We start from the raw sequence: 27,668 nt of genomic DNA, 5'->3' as shown, positions 1-27,668 counted from the left end.
ATGGGGGGCATAACTCCATCTACTATTAAAAAGGGATTTCAGGGGCAGTCATCTATTTGCCAGTTATGAAAGGACATTATATATTTTCTCTGCCTTCATGGGCTTTTTAAAATTTTATTTTGCAGGCATTTACAGATTGTACTTTTTGTAGACTTGGAAATTGTTGCTATTTCTTTTTAATGGCAGTTTGGTTTTTTTGGTACATCCCTGCAAATCCATCTCTTGAGTGAGTCAGAAAGTAGCTTTTTGCATGGTTTATTTCTGTGGGATGAACATTTCCTATTACTTTTAGATGAGGCTTAAGGTAAGCAAGGACCCAAAAATGTGGAAGAAAATCCCTCTAGGAATATTTAAGCTGCTTGGGTGGGAAAGTACCTGAAGTAGAGTGGAAGAAACACTTGCGGTAGCTCAAGGAGATTCGGTAGCTGAGGGTCTCCTGAAACATACTTTGTTTTATATCCTGTTTTGTTTAGTACCTTGTATGATCCAGTCCCCTTTAGGGCATCACTGAACTTAGGGGGTGATACCCACTTTTGTGTAGGGGTGAGTCTAATAATCGTGTAAATGAAGAAACTGACCAGTATATGCTCTTTATGGGATATATAAATTGGTTTTGGTCAATATATTTCATTTACCTAAAGGCCTTTTTCAGTACTTAATGCAGTTCTCTTTCTCCCTTGTCCCTTTTTTCCCAATTGCCTTAAGTTACTAAAGCTTATGGATAGATTGTTGGAGCTCTTTCATTTCTACATTTTTTTCTTCTCCTAGTAAGACCTTTGGCACTGAATATGGGATGTTAACATCTTTTTAAGCTAGGAAAGAAAAATCTTATTAAACTGACAGCTTCAAATATTTTGTAACACAAACACAAAAGCAACTATTGTAAAGAAAAACATTAAAAGCTGATGAGACAGCCCATAAGTAGTAGAAAATATATTTACTTTTGATTTATCCCTCTCTCCCTCCCTCCCCCCAGACTCGTGAACAACTGCAAGCTGATCTTCTCAGGTGTCAGGCAAAAATTGAGGACCTGGAGAAAGCTCTAATTGAGAAAGGACAGGTAAAAGGCTCTATTAATGTCCTCTACCACATCATGTTCTCCGTTGCATGCAGTGGTGCCCTTGCCATCTTCGTTGCTTACTGGTGTGTTGGTGTGAATGGTGCAGCTTAATTGCTACTGCAGCATTAGAATGCTTAAATAAAGGAAAGGATTTTGCAGTCTAAGAAAATGTCATTACAGACACGTTTTCTGACACATAATACCCTAAAGCATAATGTCAAAGTAACCACGCATACATGCACATTCTGTTCCCGTTGTCATTTGGTGAAGGGCTTTCTCTTTTCCCTTTTGTTAGTATTTCTTATAAATTCTAATAAAATAAATATTCTATATTTCTACTGGGGAATATTTTTTATATGTACCAGGGAAAATTTTTTTAAGAACCCAGACACACTAGAGTTATGAACACTGAGCCTGTCAGGTTACTGGAAGCTACTTGTGGTGTTACTCTCCTGGGTTTAAAGTCTCAGAGGGCCCAGTTGCTTTCAGATTCCCAAACCATCACACAAAGTAAAATCAAGCCTTATGCTTCAGTATATATAATATATGTAAATACTCACCAAAGATGTGTCTACTGATGCATATTTAATATTGTCTAGGGCCCTCAGGAAGTCTGATTAAGAGTTATGAGCATGCATTTGCAAGTTGTTCAGTTGTGTGACTGTCAGAATACACAGTAGAAATTGGGGAGATACTATTTTATGCTTTATTGTTTCAAATAAGAATTTAAGTTTGCAGGTAGCTTATAGTAATAAGATAGAGCTAGCTATAGATATACATTTCAAAGACTGATGGTCCTGTAGCAGTTAACACAACCTACATATAATGCTAAATGAATGATAACACTATTTTTATGGTTTATTCTTTGTAAGAAAATTTTTCTCTAATATTCTGTATCAATACAAAGGTTTGGGGACCATATTCAAATTAAGGACAAAAAGAAATTATGCTAGCTTCCACACAAATTGCAATTTGCATAGTGAATTTCATGTAAATACTACATTACTAAAAATTGAAAATATGATGGCCCACCGAACTTGTGGAAGAATAAATGAAACCAAAGACCTCTCAAGCATCTACTGCTGCTGTTTTGGTTTGTTGATGAGAAAGATGTTGTGGGCTAATTGCTGTGTAGTTGAAAACATTAATAAGATTGTTGACTGTACAGTGTTTTGTATGTAAATAAGATAAATTAATTTGGATACCCATGTAAGGAATTACTTCTGTGATTTTTCTGCAAGAGAATTATGTCAAAAAGATATATCTGGAAATCAGAATTTAATGAATTGTCACTTTGAGATTCAGAACCACGCTTTCAACTTTGTATCTCTTAGTAATCCTGAGAAGGTGAACAGGGATGTGACAAGGAGCACTGTGATGTTGTTTCTAGTGGGCTGGTTTGTACACTCAGCATTAGCTTTCCACAGTGGGGATCACAATGTCTTCCTGGGAGCTCTAGCACCTGCTTGGTTTGCCTGACCTGTTAGTGTTTACAGTCAACAAAATAAATGGTTGTGATGATAAACTGAATTCTTTGTGCACCATGTGATTTTTTAAAAGAATATTTTATTATTACTTTGTCATTTAGATGGTCATGGTAGTGATGATGATTTAATAATAATTGTGGAATGTTCATTCAGGGAGCCAGCCCCTAAAGTGTGTTCATAAAGGAAATAATGAATCTAAAGATCAAAGATCCAAGTGTATTATTCCAGAAAATTTCCTAAAGTCAATTTCAGAGCATGAGATTAGAAGCTTATTGTTAAAAAATTATGTGAAGCTTGGTTTATAATAATTTATGTGTAATTTCAAAGTAACTGTCAATGGCTTTTGTTAATCTCTCTTCTTGCTGGACCTGTCAGTATTCCCCCAGAAGTAATACAAAACTAATAATCCATTTCTGCATGGTACATTGAGGTGCATGCATAAGAAATTTTATATTATTGAAGAAATTCTTACAACATATTAATAATGGTAAATAATAAATCTAAAAGTATTGGAATATGAAATGTGCCAAATGGATGAATGCTCAACTGTCTCAGTGATCTGGTGTGTAAATACAAGGGTTCAGGTTTTCTCAGAAAGTGTAGTTCCATCAAGAAAGATGCAGAAATTTATTACCAATAGAGCAGATTGTTCTGTTTTTTTCTACTTGTGTGAACTGGAGTAGTTGAAGCTGCAGGTCTGATACAGCTGTTGAACCTTACCATGTGGGTATGTTTATCATATTCTTGCACGGGGATATCCACCCTAAGTCTGTGCATGCAACTCTTCATTCCTTGAGCTTAGTAAAATGCTACTCAGATACTAAACTGGATACCAGATTTTATTTTCAACATTTCTTTCATTTGCCTCAAAAATTCTGGACAAGTGTAATGCCTTTCAGTACTAAGTATGTTATTCTTACAATATCACAACCATGAAGAGCTTGTTTATTAAATGAAATGCATTTTTTTGTATGAGTGGAAAAAGGGAGAGAGAACAGTACAGTATGAAATTGTAGTACACAGTAAGTAGAAAAACTAAATGTTTAAAAAAATGCTAATTTGACTGAATGTAATATCATAATACTTCAGATTGACATTTCAAGGATATTTGATGGGCTGAGATATCCAGATTTCACTGATTCCTTGAGCAACATCAGTGTGCAAATATCTTCTTGAAAAAGAATGTATTGTCCTTAACACTTTAGTAAAGTCATGATTTTAAATAAGTCATCCCTTGAACCTAGAAGATAATTTGATCTAGAGTTAATATGGCATATTAAGTGTTGGATATAGTTTTAATAAACTTTTTAGAGCAAAATGAGCAAGGTTATGGAAATAGTTTTCTCTACAGGAGAAACAAGAGCAAGTTTGGCTGTTACAATCCATTAAATCTGAATGTTCAGCTACGGCTGGCCATGAGTTTTTGTAGCTTGGTTGTTTAACAGGATATTTGAGGAGGCCTTTTGAAGCCATGGGAAAACCTAAGTGTTTTGGTGAAAAAGCAATTCATTAGAAATAGAGTTTCAAATGGAGTATCCAGTGTCTTGCGCCACTTCCCCGACCTTAAATTTCTTGTCACAAGCTCTGTGTATTAGCCAGATTCTCAGATTTCTAGCAGAGGATAATTAACTTTATATTGCTGAAGCTTTCTTTTTGGGGTAACTAAATAATTTCCTTCCAGTTCTCTCTTTGGATTTGTATTGAGCTACATAAAATGGGATGATTTTGCAAGAAAGTTTCCAAACCTTTGCAATAGAAAGCAGTAGTTTTGAGTTCAGCTGAGAAAAGAAATGTTTTAGAAATGACATGAAGTATATAACTGTGGTGACCCACAATTGCTACATGTAAATATTTTAAAGTACATGCTAGCTGGAACATACTAGGAAACAAAAGACTGCTACAGGAAAGAAAAGAACTTTTATTTTCACTGTAATATAAAATGCTGTACATCCTTGAAATATTTATGATTGCTTCATTTTCGATGAGTGACCATTTTATACTTGAATGTAAAATGATGCCTGAAATCTAATTATTGTAGTCATTCGTCTTGCTTAACAAAACATGTATTTTCAATCCTCTTCTTCCTCGCAGGATTCAAAATGGGTAGAAGAAAAGCAGCTGTTAATTAGAACTAACCAGGAGTTGCTAGAGAAGGTATGTGGGAATATTTTCAGCATTGTTGCCCTTTGTCACAAAAGAAATTGAATGCACTGAGTACTATCAAATAAGCATGAAATTGCTTTATTTATCACCAGAAACAGAAATTTAAATAAAAGTCTCTGATTAAAGTACCAATATGCCTTTATATTCTTCAGGAATCGAAGCTGGTCTTTATTGTGGAGTTAAATGGATAGCCACCAGTATATCCCAAGCTGGCTGAGGTTTCTAATGTCCAACAAAATACACAGTTACACAAAGATGATGATGATGATTATTATTATTAGTCACTAACAAAATTGCCTGCTCCTTTCAACTTTTTTATAGTTTTTCCATACATTAAGTAATACTGATTGATTTAAGGCTTATTATATTAACTGTCTGAGATACTTAGAGCTGAGCATTGTTCCTTGTTGATAGTGGTGGGAAAGCTGGCTAGTCAGCTCAGGAAGACAAAGAACTAAATTTGTTAATTAGTAGCTTAATGTTAATACTGTACAAATAAGATAACCAAATAAAAAATCATGATTAAAAGTAGCTACAGCCAGGTTTAATTTTTTTGGTAACTTACATAGACACTATAAATGTTAAAGTACATTATGCCAGATGTTACACTTCTGTTTAGTTTTGTACAAAGAAAAAGAGCACCCATTTAAACTAGACAGTAGACCAAAGCTCTTAGTTGGAGTAATTAGTAGCCAGTATTGAATTTCTGTTTTGTCATTGCTAGTACCCCAAGGCAAAATTCTGGCAAATTAAAAAGTAGTCATTAAAACCACTCCATTATTGTCTTTCATATACTGCAAAAACTAGATGTCTAATTAGGCAAAGACAATGAGAACAGTCTACCCAAATGTTAATGTAATTCAGTTTCATTTGATGGATTTTAAAGAAAACTTCTACTGCTTAACTTACTTAGATGCAATACTCTATTCATATCACTTTTGTGCTACTGCCAGATTATTACTCTAAGAGAACATTGACCATTTTCTGCTGATAGTTCTCAGAAATACTTTCTGAGGTTTCTTTTTATCTCTAAGGCACAGCCTGATGTGTAATGAAAAATTGAAATAATTAACAGTTTTGTCTAAACCCCTGGCTTGTAACTCTGTGCAGTGTCTTTTCTAGTGCTGTTACATGGCTGTTACCATGTTGTCTTTGTCTCACAGATTTACAGAATGGAACAAGAAGAGCATCAGCTGAAGAATGAGATGCAAGATGCAAAAGACCAGAATGAGCTGTTAGAGTTCAGAGTGCTAGAGCTTGAAGTAAGAGATTCTCTCTGTTGCAAACTCTCAAATGGAGCAGAAATTATGTTTGAACCCAAGCTGAAATTCCTGTAAAGATTACTGATGTCTGGTGCATGTTTAAGGGAAGTCACTTAGGTATCTATTTTTTAAATGTTGTATCTTGGGATAATGAAATTGATGCCACTGCCTTAATATGTTTTGGAGAGAATGCTCACTAATGTTTATAAAGATGTAATATAGCTAATATAAATTGCATATAGTTTGGTTTTCATCTAATAAAATATTTTGTTTTGCAATATTTTGCCTTTTTTATTTGTTTCATTTCCATAACTGCTCCTTTCCTGCATGTAAAATCACTTGGTATGTATACTACAGCCTTGGCTGGCACTGATTAAATTAACACACCTTCTCACATCTTGCATGCAGTGATCTGACTAAAGATCTGACACATCCATCACATCGATGTATAATTGCTTTAAATCACACTGATTTAAGATTGACAACATTCATGTGAAGTAAATTTATCTCAAAAAGAACACATTTTGATAGCAGCTTCCAAAGAATTCCTCTTACCTTAAATCCATTTTCTCATGGTTTAGAGTGGTCATGGACTGGAAATAATTGGCTTCAGTCAATGAAAAATGCAAAAAAACCCCGAACTTCTGGCAATGCCAAAGGGGTAAAGCAGAAATACAACTTCTGTATGTTCAACTAATATGTTGCCTATAGGAAACAAATTCTGTATTTTGCATAAATGCAATAAGCAAAATTATTTGTTATTAACACTTTGAACATGTACCCTGTGACTAGAATTGAAAGCAGTGGTTCTCATCCCCTCACAAATTAGGCTCATGTTGAATTTAGTAACAGTAAAGTATCTGTGTGTGATGCACAGTTGTCACATGGTTTTACTGCCTGATGACACATTGTTCAGTTTCAAAGACCACCAGCATTCTTAACACTGCTTAGAATAAACTCTCTGAGAAACCTGTCATTGTCACTCCTCCATTTTTATCACCCAGCACGTTTCACCAAAAATCTCGGCATGTGTAACTTCTCTGATAAAGATGAAAATGTCATGTCTTCCTGTTATGTGGACGTTCTTTTTGTCTGACATTTCTTAATCTTTTTTTCATCCTTTATCAACCATATGTTTTGATGTCATAGCCCATTATATTCAAAATTATGAATTTAGGTTATTGGAATTTCAGTAGATGTTCAGAAAAATATATATGCTTTCTAATACATATCTTTATATTTCATTAAAGGACTGTAAAGTAAAATAGAGAACAATTTAGAATTTGAATTGGCAGTTGCACTAGAAATTGCTTCCTAAAGTGTGGTTGTTCTTAGAAGTAAAACTGTCCAAAAAAATATTTCTCAAGGAATGAAAAAATATTCTTCAATACTTCCTTCATGAATGTATTTTTCACATGGAAGAATCACATCAAAAGCAGCTCAGTATGTCAAGTAAGGTTTTGTCATGTGCCAAAGCTTGGAAAACTTCTTTCACAGAATAACAATGGAAGTATTTTTGTGTGATTGCACGAAAAGATTTTTTCCTTAGCAGACAAGCATGTAGTCACAAATGTGACTGACAATGCAATGCTTTAGGAAAGCCATCAATTCTTCTGGTAATCAGGGCAGTATTTTTTAGAGCCCTTAAATTATTTCAGATTAAAATTAGGTAAAATATAAAACATAATCATTTATTTATCAATTAAAGCAAGCAAGTTTAGGTGAGTTGAATGCAATAGCAACTGATGAATTTTTAACAATATCTAAAATAATAACTGAATTTGGGTAAGAATTAAAGTTCTGGTTTTGGTTTACAACAGCTAAATCATTATTTAAGCCAATTTCAGAATTAGACTGTTGATGTAAATATTATTTAAAACAAAACCTCTGAGAGGGAAAATTGCATAGACTATGGAGATTTTTCTGTCTACACTGTAGTTTCAAATTAGGTTTAACCTAATTAATGAACAAGATTTGCCATGTAAGATTTGTAACTTGCTTAAGTGAACAGATGCAGTCTGCCTGCCATATCAATTAGAACACCTCATTTGTGATTTAGGAAATGGAGTAATACCTGGATTTTCATAGGAACTAAAATATCTGTAGTGGTGGTCTCTCTGAGAAAATGAAGCTCATGGTACCAAAGTGTCCCCTTGTAATATGAAGGTGAAATCTGGTGTTTCTTGCTCATGTTCTCATAACCAGAGAGAATTCAGAGTATGACCCAATGCCTTTGTTACCCAGAGCCTTCAGTCCAGTCATTTTTCACAGGCACATTAAAATTTAGTTTAGGTAAAAATGCTTGTTAATTATATTACGTTATTTCTGCCTTCTGAAGAAATAATAGGTTTGTATTTTGAAGAAATGCATGGAAGTTACATACATGGACTAGTTAAATTTTAGATATAGTATAAATATGGATTAATGTGAATTTTTAATTTTTATTTTGGCACAAAGAACATTTTAACTGTAGAATAGTGCTGCCTTTCAACATATTCTGACTTCCTGGCTTGTGGGATGAATATGAATGGGGATTTTAAATGCGCTAATAGGAAGGCAGACTGTAGAATAAATAGGGTACAGACACACAGGTTTAATTTTAGTGAGAAAATCTTCAATAATACTATTTAATGATGGAGTTCAATTTTTTTTTTGACCTGCAGATTCTTTCTAAATTGTTTTATTGTTCCATGAAAGAAATCAATAGTTAAATAAGGTTATAATCAACATAAAAACCTGCTGAGTATTTAAGGGCTCCAGTCACTTAGGGTCAGCGTGGCAAGGGTTCTGCAGCTGGGGAGTGTCAGGTAGCTTTGCAGAAACTCTGTGCATGGAATTAGCTGGCAGATAACACTATGTTTGTATTCAGCCAAAATTCTTCAAATATGGTAAAAGTAAGAGAAAATAGGATAGATTTGAAATGAGAGTGGGAATCTGCCTTTTTCATGTAGAAGTATCTCTTGTAAAGATGGGGAATAAATGTTAACATGTAATCACAAATGTTGTTTTTAAACAAATCTTTCCTCAGGAGAGAGAGCGAAGGTCACCAGCATTTAATCTTCATATAACCACCTTCCCTGAAAATAATGGAAGTGCACTTCAACTGTTCTGCCATCAGGAAGGAATAAAGGTATATGCAGAGCACTAGAAACAGCTGGATGGCTAGGAACCTTTCTTGAATGACCAGTCTACTATCCAAACAAATGGTTTGACACTTACCAGGGAAGAAAAATTTTTTTAAAAAAATAAGAAAAAGTAGTTTTATCTGGGAAAATAGTTTCATAAGAATATGATCTTGTCACGCCAGGAGTTCCTCAGTGAAACTGAAGGCTGGTCAATCAAGGTAATTTACATATGGTCTAGGGAAGAATATGGATATTGATGTGATTCACTGTCTTGAATTGTAGGCTTCCTACAGAACATAGTTCATGATATTAAATGTCTTGATCTGAGTTCAGAAATACAACATTCAGTCCTTATTTTACACCCAAGTTAGTGAAGGCTTTTATTTGTTGAATGAATATGCTTAAGTTATTTGCCAGGACCTTGAAGCATGAGGTGCCTGACCCAGAACTCATTCAGATAGGTGGAACTCTTTCAGAACAAGATAAACATCAGAATCTCCCTTGATTACCTTCAGATATAAAGAAGCAAGAATTATTCTTTTCACTCCTGTTGCCCCATGAACAGGATATTTATGCAACTTGATTTGCATGCTGGCTCACTTAAGATAGAATTCAGACTTGTGTTGCCAGTACTGTTGCACACCAGGCCAGGGTAACTTGTACAAGTAACTAAAGCATAATCTTAGTGCTATTCACTAGTGTTTTATGGTCGAAGTTCTAGTTGTGTTTACAAATCCTCCTACAGGAGGCTTGTTCCTATTCAGTGCTTCAATAAGCACATTATGATCTCTAGAGGAAATAAACAGAAATTGTCCCTTCATATTTTTAGGAAGCTGAGTAGTCTGAAAGAAAAGAGTTAAAAGCTGCTTCTTACCTACAGATTTGGTTGGATACTTATCTCCCAAAGCACACCAAGAGTCCTCAGTTAGCGTATCACCTAGAAACAGAGCCAGACCCACTTTCAGCTTACCTGTTATTCTAATCTGCATGTTGGCCATAGCAGGTACAGTGTACCAGAATCCATAATTCCCATTTTTTTCCACTGTCATCTGTGATATGCCTTAACAGGTGAATTCTTTTCAATCTGCCTTTCAGTTCACTTACCTGGAAGGTAGGGCAGTCATTTAATATGGGCAGACTGAAATAGTTGACCTTTTACCTGTTTTCAATGCTTTTCAAAATTATTAGCCATCAGTAGCAATGTAGATTCCAGAATGATGCAAAATCTGATTTGGTTTCTGATTCTTCCTTCAGGTATCATATGGAAATAAATTATTAGAATGATTATTTCTGGCTCAATAGATGCAAGAACTTGCATGACTTAGTAAATTCCATTCTTCACTAGTGTAACTTGTTGTAAAGAAGTTTCTGTTCAGCATTGCCAATGCTGATCGTAATCAATAGTTTTGTGTTTAACATTGATCCAAACACAAGTGTATTAGGATCTGCACCATCCCAGAGTTAGTGATGTGCACAGCTCATGTAGCATTTGGGAACACCCCTGAAGTTTTTGGGAGGAGAGGGAGGGGACCTCTCAGGATAGGAAAACTTGAACATCACATGTGGCCCTGTGACATGTTGCCCTTTTCTAATTGCTGAATATGAGTAGAAGTTGAGGGTGGCAGCATTTAACAAGGCTCTTTTGCTTTATGTATGTTTATTAAGCGTTTTGAATAACAAGGACTGGTCTATTCCCATGCTCTCATGCTCTCAAGATTTCCTTCAGATGGCATGGCTGCATGCAGGCTGTCAGTGGAAATGATCCGTGGTCCATGTTAACTTGCAGACCAAGCTTGGGATGGTTCAGGAGAATGCAATTATCTCTGGTTAAACACTTCCATGACCCTTTCCAACAACTAAATAGAGTTCTGGGGCCTAGGAATTGATCCTGGCACAGTGTTAATTACAGACATCATGTGAATTTTATCAGGAAAAGGTTCTCACTCGGGGTGTGGTTGGGCACTGGAACAGGCTCCCCAGGACAGTGCTCACAGCAGCAGGCCTGACAGAATTGAAGAAGTGTTTGGACAGTGCTTTCAGGCACACAGTGTGACTCCTGGGGATGATTATGTGTAGGGCCAGGAGTTGGACTCAGTGATCCTGATGTGTCCCTTCCAGCTCAGCATATTCTATGATTATGTGATTCCATGAATTTATTCCTCTTTGAATCAGAGGAGTAGTTTTCTTTATTTCAGTGGCTGAGCCTTAATAAGGATAGGTTGTTCAGTTATCATTATCTGAGAGATGAGTGGCAGAAAAAATTTGGCTTTCTAATCAGAAAGATGATTATGAGCTGATAATGTTTGGAGGAGGATGTTCAGCCCACTGTGCACATTCCCTTCTGCCACTGTAAGGCTGATTTGAAACTCCATGGTTTTGTTTAACAAAGAAAATAAAAAGTAATCCACCAAGCAAACCTTAGCAATTTGTTCACACTCTCTGTCCTTTTAACTTCTGTAGCTTACGTGGATGATGCTCTACTCCAAACAAACAAAGTCTTTTAAACCCTTTCTCTTTACATCTTTTAAAACTTTTTATCAGTTTTGATCTTTCCTCTACACACATTAGCAGGATGATAAGTGTGAGTGATACAGGGACATTCTGCCCTCATGCACAGACATCCAGGTTGCTTGTTATAATTGAGAGTGACTTTTGGTTTTGTCTTAAAGTATCAGTAATTACTTTTGTAATTGTGATGCAAAACTGTGTTTCACTTATTTACATTTGAAGTCTTTTCACACACAGACGTGAATATAAAGCATATAAAAACTGTTTCTGACCTACTTCATAAAAAATAAGTGTTGAACATCTTTTTCAGGACGTGAATATATCTGAACTTATGAAGAAGCTAGATATTCTTGGAGATAATGGGGTAACTCTTTTACTTTTGAATATACCTCCAGTTTCATGGTTAATTTAAAGCATTTTGCCCACAGCAGATACTAACACCCAAGACAGTGCACATGGTGATTTATATATGCCTGTATTTGTATGAAGAATATGAATGATTAGGAATGGCTTTTACAACATGAAATTTTTGGTTAAACTGATGGTAGTGAAAAGATTATTTTTTTAAGATAGGATTTGATCTTGTCTGAATGATACAGAAAATAGACACTGTAATAGGCAAAGTGAAAAGATGTAAAACAAGGAGTCAAAGCCAGACCAAGTTGTGAATTATCCCTCATTAGTACTAATAGTAGCATCTTCTGCTGTGAAGGCTGTCACTGCCAGGAGAGGGTTTACTGGGAGAAAGGCAAGGATAACTGTCTCCCCTTTTTCCTCTTTATTGCTAAATACAGTATAAAATCTTAGTCACACATTTGGGGCACAAACATCCAGAGAGCTGAGTCCTGTTTATAGCTGGATTTAACAGATTGAGGTCTTTATAATACTAGTTTTAAGTTCTAGATTTGCATATTATGTTGCAAGTCCTGTGGAGGTTTCTATAGCACTCTTTGCATTGTTTTCTTTAATTGGAAATCTGAAGTGCATGAAGGTGAGATTAATTTGCTGCAAGACCTGGCAAAAACAGGAAAAAAATGGCAAAATCCCTGACTGAAAACTCTTAATTTTCATTGAGTGATCTGTCTCATTGAATGATCTGTTGAAAAAGTAGTGTGGGGCTGGTATGCTGAAATAGAGCAGAACTAAGCACCCTTGGTTTAACTTTCAGTCATGGGATCATTTTTAGTTATGTCTATAATCCTAAATGTTATCACTGATTATTTTTTGAAGCATGGTTAAAACTTACTGCTTGTGTTACAGGATGATTTTTTAATCCAATTTAAAATGCATCTTTTTGTATTTTAGAATTTGAGAAATGAAGAGCAGGTTGCAATAATCCAAGCTGGGACTGTGCTTTCCCTCTGTGAAAAGGTAGAATTCAGTAAATATTTTTCTCTGCTAAAAACTGACCGTGTCTTCTAAGATACCCCATTACTTTACCAGGCAGGCATGGCTTTTCTGTTCATGTCATCTGGATTGGAGCATGTATTCATCCTCACATGAATGTTGGGATTGTGATGCCACAAGTAAAGCCAAACTTAAGAAAGAAACCCAGTTTTAAAATAAAAACATGTTTTGGAGATATTCCATTAGCATAGAGTACTAAAAATCAACTTAACACAAGAGACTTCATTCCCGAAGTGTTGGTGTCCTCTGCTCTGGGAGCAGTTGTGAGGTGCCCTCTGTAAGGTGCCCCTGGTCCCTTTTGTGCTCATTCCTGTGGATGACTGAAAAAGCTCAGAGTAGTCAGTGGTCCTTTCCTCTGTAAATTAGTGCACATAGAGAAAAATTAGTTTGCACAAGATGAGTAATCAATCAGGTCACTCATTTCTGTATGGGTGGCTCTTTGCTTCCAGAGAATGTAATCTGTATATGAAAGGGGTGACATTTAGAGCTAAGAAAGACTTGCATATTTCTCTGAAGAAGCTCTGTGCATCCTTTTCATATGTTTCCATGAAATCTTTCCTGATGTATTGTTGAAATTCAGAATCAGATATTTTAAATTAAAACTTGAGCAATTTTAATAATTGCTCTAATTGATATAATTTTGATAATCTACTTATCTAAATAACTTAAAGTAAATAATCTACATTAGGTAATTTAAGACTCATTAATTTAAATGAGTAATTGCTATCAGCAAAATAAAAATGGGGAAAAGAGCTAAAGTCCCTATGGTTTTCACTGTGTTGTGGTGTTAGAAGGTAATGATTTTAACACTTCTCATCCAAAAAATGAAAGAGGAAGAACTCCACTATTAAAGGCTAACATATAGACTCCCAAAAATACTGTTTGTATCTCCTGTGCCCCTTGGTTCATGAAAGGCTAACAGGCATAGAAAGATCAGAATCAATATTTAGTTTTGCATATCATTTGCATACCTTAAAAAATATTAGATCTCTAATTTTTGCAAATAGCCCTTCACTTGATTGAGGGTAGCTATGAGAGATGCTCAGGATTTCCCATTTCCATTGATTGCAAAGGTTCAAAGTGCTCAGTCTTGCTGAACATCTGTGGTGAGGCTTTCCTGAGGAATATCTTCAGCTTGTCACCTTCAAAATGAAGAAAAAATAATTGTGAAAACAGAATCTCTGGGGAATATCGTGTTCCTGTTAATTTTTTTCTGTAGAAAGCTAACCTGCAAAGCAGATAAAACAAATATCCAATTTTATTCATCAGTCTCTTAAATAGTGGGAGGTTCAAAATGATGAAGTAATGAATTCACATTTCATAAGTTTCATCACTTTACGTGTTTGTAATTTCCTATGTAAATCTTGGGGAAAAAAATCATTATGCATTGTAGTAGGTCATTAATTCCTTTGAGTCTGAGGACTAATAAATTCACCAAAACACAAAATTAAAGGAGTTGATGTGCCAAGGTTACCAAAAGACTTAAAGCAGATATGAGTAGTCCAGTGTTAGTAAACAAGGCATTTGAGGAAAGCAATAATTATCAGTGGCAAATCTGTAAGCTAGTCATGGGTCCTTCTTGAAGACCAGTAGGGAAATGAAATTAATAATTCAGAACTGACCATTCCCATCCATTCCAGTTAACTGAAATGGAAATATTAACATAATCCTGATGATGGTTAGTAATTAAGGAAGAACTTGCATCCATGCATTTAGCTATTACGATGTGTAATTTTTACCTTTGGAAGGCAATGGCCTTTCTTCATTCTGATTCTTTTGAATGTCACCATAATGGTAAGGAATTCATAGCAGCAACTACAAGAGCTTCCATCTGTCTGTCTGTTTTATTTTTCCCTCTACATTACCAATGTTTTACAAGTGAGCCTCTTCCCACAAAGAGTGCAGCAAACTGTGCAGAATGAAGGTGAATTTTTCACCTTGTCTTTTGTTTAAATTGCCCTCTGGAAAAATGCAGGACTGGAGGCCTGAAATGAGATGATGGTTTCACAAATCAGGCCAACAAGCATTTGAGTAAGAAACAATCAGGTTGATTCTGCATTCCTGACCCAAGTCTGTTTTGTTTCTTGAACTTTACAGGGGAAAACCCCATTTAATTTACTGTAGGAAAGCAACCTCTACTTGTTAGTCTTTAGTGTGTCTCTGCAGTCCTCCAATCTGCCTGTGCTCTCACAACCTGTTTATTCATGTGTGTCTTCAGAGTGAATAACTAGCATGGGAGGAGCATATGCCTGGAAATGCTGGCAACAAACTTGCAAAATGTTTGGTAGAACCTTTTCCAAAATCTCTGACAATTTTCTATTTTTCCTCCTCACATGGCTGTAGTGGTTGAAACAAATAGAGGGGACGGAAGCTGCGCTGACACAGAAGATGTTAGACCTGGAGAATGAGAAGGTAAGAAACAACAGCTAGAAGTAAAACTCATTTAGCTAAAACTCACCTCAAGGGAATGTGCCTGTATTTCATCCCAGGCAGGTTTGCTGCCTTTCTCTGCTTGACAGAGATGGCTTCATGATAAAATAGGCAAGTGGCTTCTAGAACAATCTATTGCTTTGCTTGTATTCTTGGGGTGAGACAGAACTTTCAAACCTATATAGAACAAAAATAGCAAAAATACATAGAAATTAGGGCACAATGGCATAACTGGAGAGCACATTAACCAAAAAGTGTGAAATTGTCTCTGTGCTTTCTTTGTGTATTAATTTGTCAGGCAGCAGCATCATCTTTTTAATGTTGGGGTCATGTTTGAATTGGCAAGGGTATTTCTTTGCTCTCTGGTACTCAGCTTCTGGACAAGCTGTCAAGACCTCTTACCCAGATGACCTTTCTTGCCCCACAACCTTCATGTCTAAAGACAGAATGTTTTCTCAGAAAGCAGTTCTGTCTTGAAGAATAAACTGACCTTATTTTTCCATATGTTGAACAATTTTAGAAGGAGTGTTTGGTTTTACTGGTTTGCCATGCATGCTGTGCTTCACATCTTTAAATGGCATTCCAAACACTGATTAATCCTCACCACACCTTTGACAGGTAGATAAAGAAGCAGCATTTCGTTCATCCTAAAGAATGGGACAATGAGACAGAGAGGTTAAGTGATTTGCCCAGGGCCACTGAAGAAGTGTGTGTTTGAGCCACAAACAAAAAGAGAAGTGCTCAGACTCTGTTCTCTGTTGAGTGTAATCTGTCATACCAATTGTACTTTAACACAGATAAGATACTTTCCACATTTAGTATTTCTTTATTTTTGAGTTAGGGAAAAATAAAAAGTTTTGAGGAAGGGAAAGTGGCCACAAATACTAGATTCTTTTGTAAAGATTAATGGAAATTGTAATGAAAAATGGAAAAAACAGGGGGTTTATAACTTAATATATAATCTTCCCCCTTATTATCTATGATATTTTCAAATCTTACTATGGATAGCCCTTGTATCTATTTGTTTAGCACAGCAGTCTGAGAATCTGCATCCCTAATATTGATTAACTCAATGAGCTGAGAAATTATATTCTAGCATGATACTTTCAAAAGGACAGCACTGGTTAAGTTGTCCGTGAAACCTATGTTAGGGGTTTGAGGTCCTATTCTTGTTTCCTTCCCCCTTGCCTTCTGTGGGCAGCCTTTACTATCCCTTTTGAGAAGTGACATGATCAGGGCAGCTGCATTGCTGTTCTGGGGTCTGGTGGTAGCTCTGACCCATTTTATAGTCTCAGACAAGTCAATCTACCTCTGTGGTGTCAGACAGCTGTAAGAAAGTCAGGACCAGGCCTGTCCTTTGCTGTGCACTCACAGTGCATGGTGGTGTTTCATCCTGTACAGCAGCTTTGTAGTTGCTGTAATTCATCCATGTAAGAAAATTAGCCACCTGGGTAGTCACGGTGTGATTCAGTTGCATAAATGTGGTGTCTAATACCATATCACATTCTCCAGAGTTCTGAACTCAGAGTTCTGGAGATGTCCAAAAAAGGCTGAAATATATGTCCTACAGGACTTGCTGGAGGCTCTTTCCCTTCAGTATCAGTGGGATATTTAGAATATGCTGGAGCAGAAGATTGTAAAATGACTATCATAGCAATAGATGCCCACCTGTTCCAAACCAAATTCCAGCCCCAAGATCGAGGTCTGACTTAAACTTTGAGTTTGTCTTCCATATTAATTAATAGATAATTAAAAGAACTCCAAGTTTACAAAGTAAATTAATAGTAAATATTATACTTCTTATACAGAGAACGAATAACACCTTATTCCTCTGAATCCTCTAATACTGGTCTTATATATTGCTATTGTCACCAGTTCTACACTGGCAACTGACAGAAAAGTTGTCAGAAGTCCACATGCATGCCTAATGGCAAAATTTGGCCAAGTAAGTGACTTTGAGGCATTCCCATATCCAGTAAACCTAACCAGAGCAACAATATCTGAATTTTTTAATACTGTTAATAAAAGCTGCAATCAGTGGTCTTAAGAATCCTGTGTATTTAATTTGGCATTTCTTCTATATGTTGAGGAAATGCAAAAGTTTGTTGAGTAGAAAAAAGAAGGATAGAAAATACTAAATTGAGTCAGATGGCTTTTCTGCTTTTTGTTCTACTACTAATTCTTCTGAGTGTGAAAACCTGCTTTGAAAGAAAAGTTAATAACAATAAGTAACTATTTTATATTCTTTACTGTCATCAAACCTGGTCTAGGGAAAGGTGTCCCTGCCCATGGTAGGGGGAGTTGGATCAAGATGATCTTTGAGGTCCTTTCCAACCCAAACCATTCCATGATTCTATGACTCAAAACACTCTAAAGGCCTGACTAACTAGGCAACCATTTGAATGTCCACAATTAGTTGAAACATCATGTTTTGGAAACCCCAGTCTGTGGAGTTTATATATAAGAACTCTGAAAGTTGAGGAGTTTGAATTTTAACAAAAGTAAACAATCCCTGTAAATCTTAAGTATCTTGAAAACTTCTTCAGCTCTTCAGCTAGTCACTCAACCTCTCTGGGCATCACTTCACCTGTTTCAAGTTGGCCTTCTGCCTGTACAAGCTGAAGACCGAGTTGTTACTTCAGCTTCAGTAACAGGTCACAGGATGGTGCTGCAGAATCCAGCTGTGGCCCTGCATGTTCACATTTCCTCCCTAGAAGAACAGATTAAACAACAGCAATTAGGGCTTGCCCCATTATTTCCTTAAGGGTGATATTTGCATGGGATATTTTCATAAAGTGCCCCCGCTTGGCCCTGTGTAGGCTATTGAACCACATGCACGTACATCCCCACTCACCTTTTGCTGCTCTGTGCACTTCTGTCAGGTCCAGGCAGGTTTGTACACTGGTGTAGAGGTCTGTGCTTTCCAGGTACAGCTTGTTAATATGATACACAGATATGAAGTGCTAATATCGTAAATTTGATATTCCAAATATCCTTAGGATGAATGTGGTCATTTGCTATGGATTTTCTTTTGCTTTCGAGTGGAAAGCTTGCATAAAAATGATGCCATTTATGATTCTTCATTAATTAGGATAAAGAACAAACACTCCCTTGTTTTTATTATTGCTCAGGACCTGTTCAGTAAACAGAAGGGTTATTTAGAGGAAGAACTCGACTACAGGAAGCAAGCTCTGGACCAGGCATACATGGTAGGAAAAGAACAGTAATTATTTTTTTCTGTTTGAACAGATCTGATAAAATGCAGGGTTTGTCTTTTTTTTTTCTTTTACTTTTAAATAGGATTTTTTTTTTACTTTTTTTTTTTTTTCCTGCCAGACTAGAAATCAACTATTTCTTAAACAAAAGTTTAGGAAATGGATTATAGTACTTACAAGTGTAACATTTTTGCATTGCATTTTTTATCCTATGATATGCAAACATCTTGTTGGTACATCTGGAATGGAAAAAGCTAGTTTATGTATGAAAAAAAAACATCACTGCTAAAATACACCAGAAATTACTATAGAACTTTTCCAATATTTCTTTTCCTGAAGCATTTGTAAGTATTACTGCTGCTAACCTATCCTAACTCAAGAATGCCTTTTCTTCCAATGCAATGCCTTCCTGTGCAATCCTATCCAACCTTACCCTTCCTCGTTTGCAAAAGGGAAGCTGCAACCTTGCCTTTTCTCAGGCTAAACAATAATTAGGAATTACCCAGCAATTGGTGAAACTGCACACACAACTTTGATAATAGTGAGACTTTGGGAAATCAAAATACAATGGCCTGAAACACTATTTATACATTGTAAATGTTTCTTATGTGGAAAATGTTTTCAGAGAAGAAGCAAGGTCTAGTGCTCAGAGCAGATAACAGAGATAAAAGCAAGCAGGTACTATTTCTAGCACTGTGACCTTGGGCAAGCCATTTAACCTCTCTGTGCAGCTGTTTATGCATCACTAATATGGATGGAATTACCTACCTCACAAAGGTGTTATGAGGGCCAAAGGGATGTGGTCAGATGCTGTTGATCCAAATATTGGTAGTCTGGATGCTGGTTTTTGATAGGATCTTACTAACCCCAGTAATCAAGGAAAAACTGCCATGATTCCTTCCTTTCCTCTCGGGAGTACAATTCTCCATGTGAATGTGAAATTCTCCTGTGTTCTGTGCTTTGCAAAGTACTGCAGTTTTGGTCAGTGCATGAGAATCATGTTAGGAATTTGGCAGACAGCAAGAGACGGATGAGGATGAGTGGATACAAGTGTTCCTTCCTTCACTGCTTATGGCAACTTGGAACTAAGCCAGTGACAAGACTGGGAGCCGTGGATATCAGGTCACCAGGGCCACAGAGAGGGAGAGAGAGATTCCTGTTCACAGTTCTTCCTGTGGTCTTTTTATTTTATAGGATGGCTTAATAATTCAGCTGCAGTTGAAGGAAATCTGTTAGTTTTAATTTAATTTGTAATGTTCAGCATCAGGATTTGGATTTTTACCAGGTATTGAATGCAGACCTATCTTCTGAATCTTTCTTAAACGGAAGAATGGATGATTTGCTAGATCAGGAGCCATTTCCCGGGTGTCAGTCCGTGCCGGGAGGCTGCGTGCACTCTGTGTGGAATGCTCCTCACTGCTCACGCTTGCTGCTTTCTGTCTACCTGTCCATGTCCATCCTGCCCTCTGCCTCAGCCTTCGCTTGCTAGCCTTCTCCTCTAGCTCTTGGTGGGTCCTTTGCTTGCTGGATTCAAATGTCAGCCTGTCTGTGTGTGATTTGGGTTGCATTAGAAAATCCAGGAGCTGGAAGCCACGCTGTATAATGCCCTGCAGCAGGATCCAGGCAGGCGGGCGAGCGAGTCGCTGACGGAAGCGCAGCGGGAGGATTTGCGGGCGGCGGTGGAGAAGGTGCGGCGGCAGATCCTGAGGCAGAGCCGCGAATTTGACAGCCAGATCTTGCATGAGCGGATGGAGATGCTGCAGCAGGCCCAGCAGGTAATCCCGGTTCTCCCTCCTCCCCTTTGGTGTTGGTGTTACCTCTGTGGTTGCCGCCACTGCCCGTACGACAGCATCGCTTCACCCTCACCTCGTGGAGTTGTGTTCAGTCTGGTCTCTGTACAGCCCCCGTGCCAAGGAGCCGTGCGGTGGCAGGACCTGGTTCCTTGGGCATGGTGCACACACAGAACAAGTGTCTGTCTCACCACGAGGTGCTGTTGCACAGCCTTTCATGTGTGAGCACCACACAGTCTTCCACAGGACTCCGGTGGGAGCTTGTTGCAAGTTTAAGGCCTAAAGTAGAAACAGTCAGAATGGAACGTCGTTAGAGTGTAATACTATGGAAAGAGTAAGGGCAGCAACAGTAGTTACAGGAATCCAAGTTTTTTATTTTTCCTTTTTTTTTTTTTTTTTGTTAGCTACTTGTGAAATCTTTTAAATAAAATTTAGAAAAGAGGAAGTCTCATGAAGTATTTTAAGAGGCCATTTGCAAGCTTTCGCTCCTTTAAGTTCATTCAGAAAAGCCTTGTCTGTCCAAGCTGCTTCCTTAGATACACTTACTGACACTTGAATTTGGCAAGGTCCTAGCCTACATAAGTGAGGCAGTTACTTAGTATTGGTAGCATTACTAGTGTTTTTAGGCAAATATTCAGTGAAAGAAGAGAGCTGCATATCTCAGGGTGTTAATTAATTACTACAGCAGAAATAATTGCTTCCAAGCATTTTGGTTCTCTTTTATAGTAGACTCTGGAAGTTGTAGACATTTGTCCTAGATTTTGAGGTCTGATTGCCTACTTTCTGTGCAAGTCTGAAATTACATGTTGTAAATGCCAAAATGTGCTGTGCAGATGTGTCCAGAACTCTTTTGCTATTTCAAGTGCTGATTCAAGTTCTGGGGCAAGAACTGCTTTTAGTTTAGTCCAAGCCTCTCTCTGTTCAGGTTGGCTTTGTAAATGAATGTAGATGAAACTGATGTAATGTGACCCAGCACTGTTGTGATCATCTCCTGTTATCCTACAGTGGTGGGAAGTGCTTATGGTGGCAGTTCTGAGTTCCGAGAAGTTTCCTTTCTCTACTCCTTAACTCTGTTCCCTTGGTTTGCAATCTTTAATATTAAGAGCAGGAGATGAACTTGTTTAATGTGTCACCTATTTGTAGTCATCAGCAGTGGTGCACAGAAAGCTGGAGAAGGTAGGTACCAGATGGCACTAAAAGCGTCAGAAAGGGAGAACAGAGTAAATATATTAAATTTGGTAAATAAGGATGGAGCCAGAAGATATTAACTTAGTGTTATTAGTGTACCTGGAAATTAGTGAGAATTTAATTTTTGTTAGTCTTTTAGGCAGTCCAGTTTCCTAGCCAGACTTTACGTGTTCTACTCAGAACAATAACACAGCACTTTCAGTTGGGTAAATATTGTTTCTCGATGACATTTAATGGGTGTGTGTGAATGACATTGTGTGTTGAGTAATGCCTCAACACATAAATGATTGACAATTTCAGATTTTAACATCAGACGAGATATAGTTTGGTCCTTTGCAGAATGGTTTGACACATTTCATGTCCCTTGTTACAGTGTATTTTCGGGGGACATGGGCAGAGCCTTTAAGTTTGGCTCATGTAATAGTGGCAAATAGATAGGAAAAAATAAAAGTAGATTTGTAAAGTGAAACAGTTGTTCCAGAGGACTCAAAATTCATATTTTATGCATATCTGGGGTTTAATTTAAATTTTGTTCCAATTTGTTCCATGGCCTGCTTTCTATCAATTAGAGCACTATATATTATGCACATCTGGAGCACATCTTCTGTTAGTCCAGTTCATGTATTCACAGATTGCATAACAACATAAAATTAAATATGATGAGTGCATAGGAAAACAAAAATGCTAGCATAAACATAGCTTCATTAGCTATGGATGTTTATGTACCTGTCTTCAGATCCATTTTATAGGATGTCATTAGAGTTTTGTGTTGTGCCCATCTCATTAGACATGCTAATGTTACAGCCCTGCAGGACATGTTAAACTGAATTCCACTGCTTAATAAGCATCTAAGTATTTTAGTCTTCTATTTTTAACACACACACATGCTCTCCCCCCACACACATTCCCTATTAAACAGGAAAAACAAAGGCAAAGATGCTAGTTAATTTGCCTGGGATATTGGAGGGCTAATTCTCACTGGATTACTTTCATCTCACTAGCAAATGACAGAAGCTGAGTGTTACACAAATGAAACCCCACTTGTGCTGGCAGAATCCTAATGAATGCATGAAGCTGCACTAAGTAAAGTACATCTCTGATAAGTACCCTCATTTCCACACATAATTTACATCCAGGAGAGGTTTTGCTGGCACTGTGACATCAGCAAGCACCCACTGCACTTTGTTCTGGCAAAACAATAGTCTAGACCTGGCTAGATTTTACAGTCTGCTGTGCCTCTACAGTATGTTTAACACTTCATCCTCTGCTGAAGTGGAGGTTACAGGGAATGATAGGGCAATGTGATGGACCTGCAAGGCTTAACACAGTCTCTGTTGCAAACACTCCCAAACTTGCCCTGAAACAGAAACCTTGTACTAAAGACCCCAAATTCGATGAAACTTTGGAAGTTCAATCACATCAGAAGGCCTGTTTCTTTGCTTTCATTACCTTCTGGTCTGCCTGATACAAGGGCTTCAAAAGAAGAACTCTGCTGATCCAGCAGGCTGGCAGCAATCTTCTCCAAGTCAGAGTTTCTGTGTCACAGAGTGGGGGTTCAAAGAGATATGAGGAAGAGTTCCCTCCTTCTGCCTATAAATGCTCCTTGACTGTACATGCAGGGTGCAGAAGTGGTAAGGCATGTGGTGAAAGCTATAGGTTGGTATGCTGGGTTTCATTACAGATTAATGGTTGCATGTAGGGACTTTGAGGATTTAGTGTGTGAGCTGCTGGTTTTACAGAGCTGGTAGATGTCCTTCCTGGGAAAATAACTGTCTGAAAGGGACAGGGATGGCATAAGGAAATGGGTAAATGGCTGCCAGGTGTGAGTTTGTGCTGCTTTATGTGTTCTTTGTCCAGATGTAAGGCTCAAGTTCTTGGCCACTGGGTATTGACTTTGTTCCAGTGAAATAAATATATTTTAGGAAGTTAGACTCTGTATTACATTGGAAGGTCTGTTCTTGGGCATGTATAGCCCCACATTATTATTGTTCATTAATATATAAATGGAACCATTTATGTACACCCATTGTTCATTAAGGAAACCAGGCCTCTGTGGAGCCAGATTAGACAGCCTGTGTGATTAGATCTGCTTGCTAAGGCACACAACACTTTCATTAAACCCAGAGTGCAACATGCAGGTCTGGGGGACAGATCCTCAGCTGAAGCATGTTGGCAGTACTCCCTCTAACTCAGAGAGGGTGCTCTGATTTACACCATCCTCTCTATTTACAGGAGGTAAAACATGTTAATTAAAAATCTGTCATGAGCAGCTTGTGATATTTGCTTCCAGCAATAGGGCATGTGTGGATATTGCCATCAAAAAAGTCTCATTGTGCTACACTGCAATTACAACCTTTTGGAAATCAATGTCTGGTTTATTTTTAGCAGGACTGCATTTAAAAGTAACATTTGTGCTCTAGTCAGTGCAGTGGCATGACTTTACTGCCACTTTTTTTTGAGAATATGAAGGTCATTACTAGCAGGTTCTGTTAAGAAAAGTAATGTATGTACTTTAATTAATTTCTAGAGGGAGAAGAAAATGTGTTGTGTAGCTATAAAATCCATCTCTGAGAAAAGATATTTTAAACAGAGCAATACAACATGTTTCTGAAGTAGTGATATCAGCTTCCTAATTAAGCAAACTCAAAAAAAAAACCCCAAAAAAAAGCTCAAAAAACCCCAAACAAAAAACAACAGCAGGCCAAAAAGTCCCAGTAGAGAAGATTCACACAGCATCATGGTTAGTTCACCTTAAATATATATTGTAATTGTCTTGCCTTCTAAAACTAGTAACTATTCAAATGTCAAATTATGCTTTATATAAATCAAACAAATTAACAACCAAAATATATTCCTGTTGGTTTTACTGTAGCTGCTTCTGGAGTATGAAACTGGGAAAAGTCAGCAAAAGCAGACTTTAAATTAGGATAGAGTTATTCAAATTGCACTGTTGGCAGTATTCAAACATGAATAAAATTTATAATAGAAATGTAATTTATTCTGATTTCATCTGAAGTTATTTTAAATCCAAAGAGAAGATAGAAAATCCTTGAAGGATGGCAGATTGACACACACTCAGTTCCAAAAATGGCTGCTGCCAGTTAGAAGTTATATGAAAGACAGATTTTATTAATGTAGTCCAATAATTTCCCACAGCAGCCTTATCTTTTTATAAAATTGTTAGAAAAAAAGAAAGATAAAAGATAGGTTAGTTCATTGTGTCATCAAAAAGTGTGATTTTTTTTTTCCCTAAATTGTACTGTAGTACTGTACTAAGCTGAGTGTGTTTTATTGTAATTTGAGTTACAGTATTCTTGGGTGAAGCTCAGTTTTACAGAGGAAAAGAAATCATTACTTCAGTTCTAGACCTGAATATAGGACATCTATGAACTGCTGAACTCATTCAATTCCAGCTTTAAATAGCTGGAATACAGCTGTAAAAGAATTAACTATGTTTTCTTTAAACTAGGGCATTCACTCCTGTGACCAGATTGATTTATTCAGCAGTAAGAAGAGCAGGAATTACCACTTTATTTGCATGTTTTACTAGAAGAAGGCCAAGCTTTAGGACAGAGCAGGCAGTGACCTCCGTGTGCCACTCCATAGAGAAGGATTCACTGCTGGTGCCATGCCTTGGCAGTTTTTCATGGACACCAGGGAAAAGTCAGGAGCACCAATAGCTTTTTCATCCTGAAATGTCAAAATATCACTTGAAATTGAAACACCAAACTAATTCTCCTCACTAAGTTTCTTAGTTCTTTTTCTGACCAGCAGTTTTTTCTGAGGGCACAGTTCTTCCAGCTTAAAGGCCAAACAAAGCTATGGCAGATGCCATTGCTCCATGAGTTCTTCCTGGGAGAGTAGATTGTTTACAAATCCATGGGGTTGGATGTCACCATATCTATATGATCATATTGTCTCATTATATATGATAATATATCATATTATTATAGATATTTGTTTGGGGAGGGGGTGGTTGGTGTTTTTTCTCACCCAAGGAGGATTATTAACATTTAATGTTTGCCAGGATGGCTTTTGGGGGAGGGAAGGAGGATGCTGTGCTCAGTGTACCTCACTGATGGACATAAGGAGATGTTGTCTTAAATCCTCTTTGGCACAATGCTTTGTGACAGAGAGGAGGAGTTAAAGACAGCCCCTCCTCTGCCGTGTTGCCTTGTGCCAGAAAGGCTGGCTTGGTCAAAAATTCACAGCTGTGTCACACAATTTAGGAATTAGGTAGAAGTATGACTATGAACCTTGCTATAATAATAACGGGGGGCTCAGATAATTTTTCCTCTGAATCTACATAGATTTAATGGTTTAATGTTTTTATTTTGAATCTCAAGTGTTAAGGTGCTAGCTGTTTGCATACAAAATGAAGAGGTATACATAGGATAACCACTGATTTTTTCTTATTTTTTTGCTTAGTATTAATGGTCTGTACTTTTTTGTTTAAAATGTAATAAATTACTGTTGATAATGCAATTTTTATATTCATTAATCGCTCTCAAAAGCATCTAATATACCACAGCTGTATAACTGTCATCAATATTCATCAAGCACATCATGACTAGGCTAATCATAGTTGACCTGTGGTATTGATTTGTCATGCAGGAGTGAACATGGAATCTTCCAGGGCATTATTGCTGCTATAATGACAATATCACAATAAATTGCTGTAATTTCCCACAGCTGACATGCATGGCAGATGAGAGTTAATTTTAGTAATTTCTATATGTTCATCTTACAGTGTTTCCCTGTGTATGTTTTCTTTATATAGTCTTCAACTGTGTCTGCTTTGCTTATTGCTTTAGTGATGCTACTTGTCTGAATAATTGATGATAGCAGGAGTGTTGTAATACCTAACAAAATATATCTGAAAGGTCTGCTGTCCTTGTTTTAAACAAGGTGTGATAGAGGTTCTACTCAAAGTAAGAGCAACCGTATGCCTTGCAATAATACGAGTATCAAGAAAACTCTTATCTGAAATTTGAATGCTGAAATTCTCTTATCTGAAATCCTGAATATCCTGTTTCTTAGGAAAAGCCAATGAGAGCTGAGGAAAGGCAAATCTAAAAATGGAAGTATGTGAAGTTTTTTATAGAAGTTAAGGACAAGTGTATTTTCCTATGCACAATGCATACATATATCACTGTAATTACCTACATGGGAATTTGTTATTTAAATATCTGAATGTAAAATAATCTAGATTTAATGCTAGATAAATATTACATTGTACCTTTTTTGGTTTTTTTTTTCTGCCTGATTATGCGTCTAGGCTGTCACAGGGTCAGTTTTAAGATGTTGAATGTGTTTTGCCTTCTGAGCTCACATAGCATAGCCATTCTGTGTAAATATAAATCTAGTATGACTTAAATATTGCTTTTCCCTAATGAAAAGCTATAAGACTGTTGATATTCTGCTGTTAGATATCAGTGTATGTTGTTGCATAAATTAAAAGATTCTCAGTGTTAAAAAAGATGAATCAAGTTTACTAATAAATACTACATACATTTGTAATTAGTAATTTGTATCAGATTATAACAGATAGTTATTTGGGGATGAATGCATTTATAAAATTCACTGGTTTACTATTACAAATGTGACTGAATACATATGCTGAGAAATGCATCAGTGCAGCTGATAAAAGGTTTGTTCTCCTTAGAAAGGCAAATAAACTACAGATGCATAATAAAGATTACAAAGAATAATTCCTCTACATCAGTAACTATTAATTGGATTATAATGGTTGAGAGTGCAGAACAGAGAAAAGAATGAAATTATTACCTGCTGTGCAAATAAAATCATGGTGAGAATCAGAGAGGTACAGTCCATCCAAAATAATCTATTATTATTATATGCAACTGGCTGAAATTTACATTAAGTTTTCATTCATGAAGTAAAATAAGATGCCAACAAAACCAGCTTAAGCTAATGCTTTTGCAGAGGTATTTTTGTTTCCTTATGACCATTAGGCAAAATCACCTTCTAGGAATATGGGATTAAAGGGAACATTTGGATTTCTGAATACAC

General features: G+C 36.8%; 1 protein-coding gene across 2 annotated transcripts in view; it reads left to right on the top strand.

Moving 5' to 3' along the window:
• Positions 1-27,668, top strand: part of JAKMIP1 (janus kinase and microtubule interacting protein 1) — an 89,272-nt gene that overhangs the window by 47,922 nt on the left and 13,682 nt on the right. The window contains exons 11-19 of one of the 2 annotated variants that reach the window (XM_033513654.1): positions 977-1,060; positions 4,639-4,701; positions 5,874-5,972; positions 9,001-9,102; positions 11,916-11,969; positions 12,911-12,976; positions 15,356-15,424; positions 18,574-18,651; positions 20,229-20,432. In XM_033513654.1, the coding sequence (XP_033369545.1) occupies positions 977-1,060; positions 4,639-4,701; positions 5,874-5,972; positions 9,001-9,102; positions 11,916-11,969; positions 12,911-12,976; positions 15,356-15,424; positions 18,574-18,651; positions 20,229-20,432 (819 nt within the window). Of the gene's footprint in view, positions 1-976; positions 1,061-4,638; positions 4,702-5,873; positions 6,253-9,000; positions 9,103-11,915; positions 11,970-12,910; positions 12,977-15,355; positions 15,425-18,573; positions 18,652-20,228; positions 20,433-27,668 lie in introns of those variants that run through there. The other variant, XM_033513653.1, reaches the window with a different exon arrangement.

Source organism: Parus major, chromosome 4, assembly GCF_001522545.3.
Source record: "Parus major isolate Abel chromosome 4, Parus_major1.1, whole genome shotgun sequence".
In the NCBI taxonomy this organism is placed as follows: domain Eukaryota; kingdom Metazoa; phylum Chordata; class Aves; order Passeriformes; family Paridae; genus Parus; species Parus major.
This window is presented reverse-complemented; position numbering and strand designations above follow the sequence as displayed.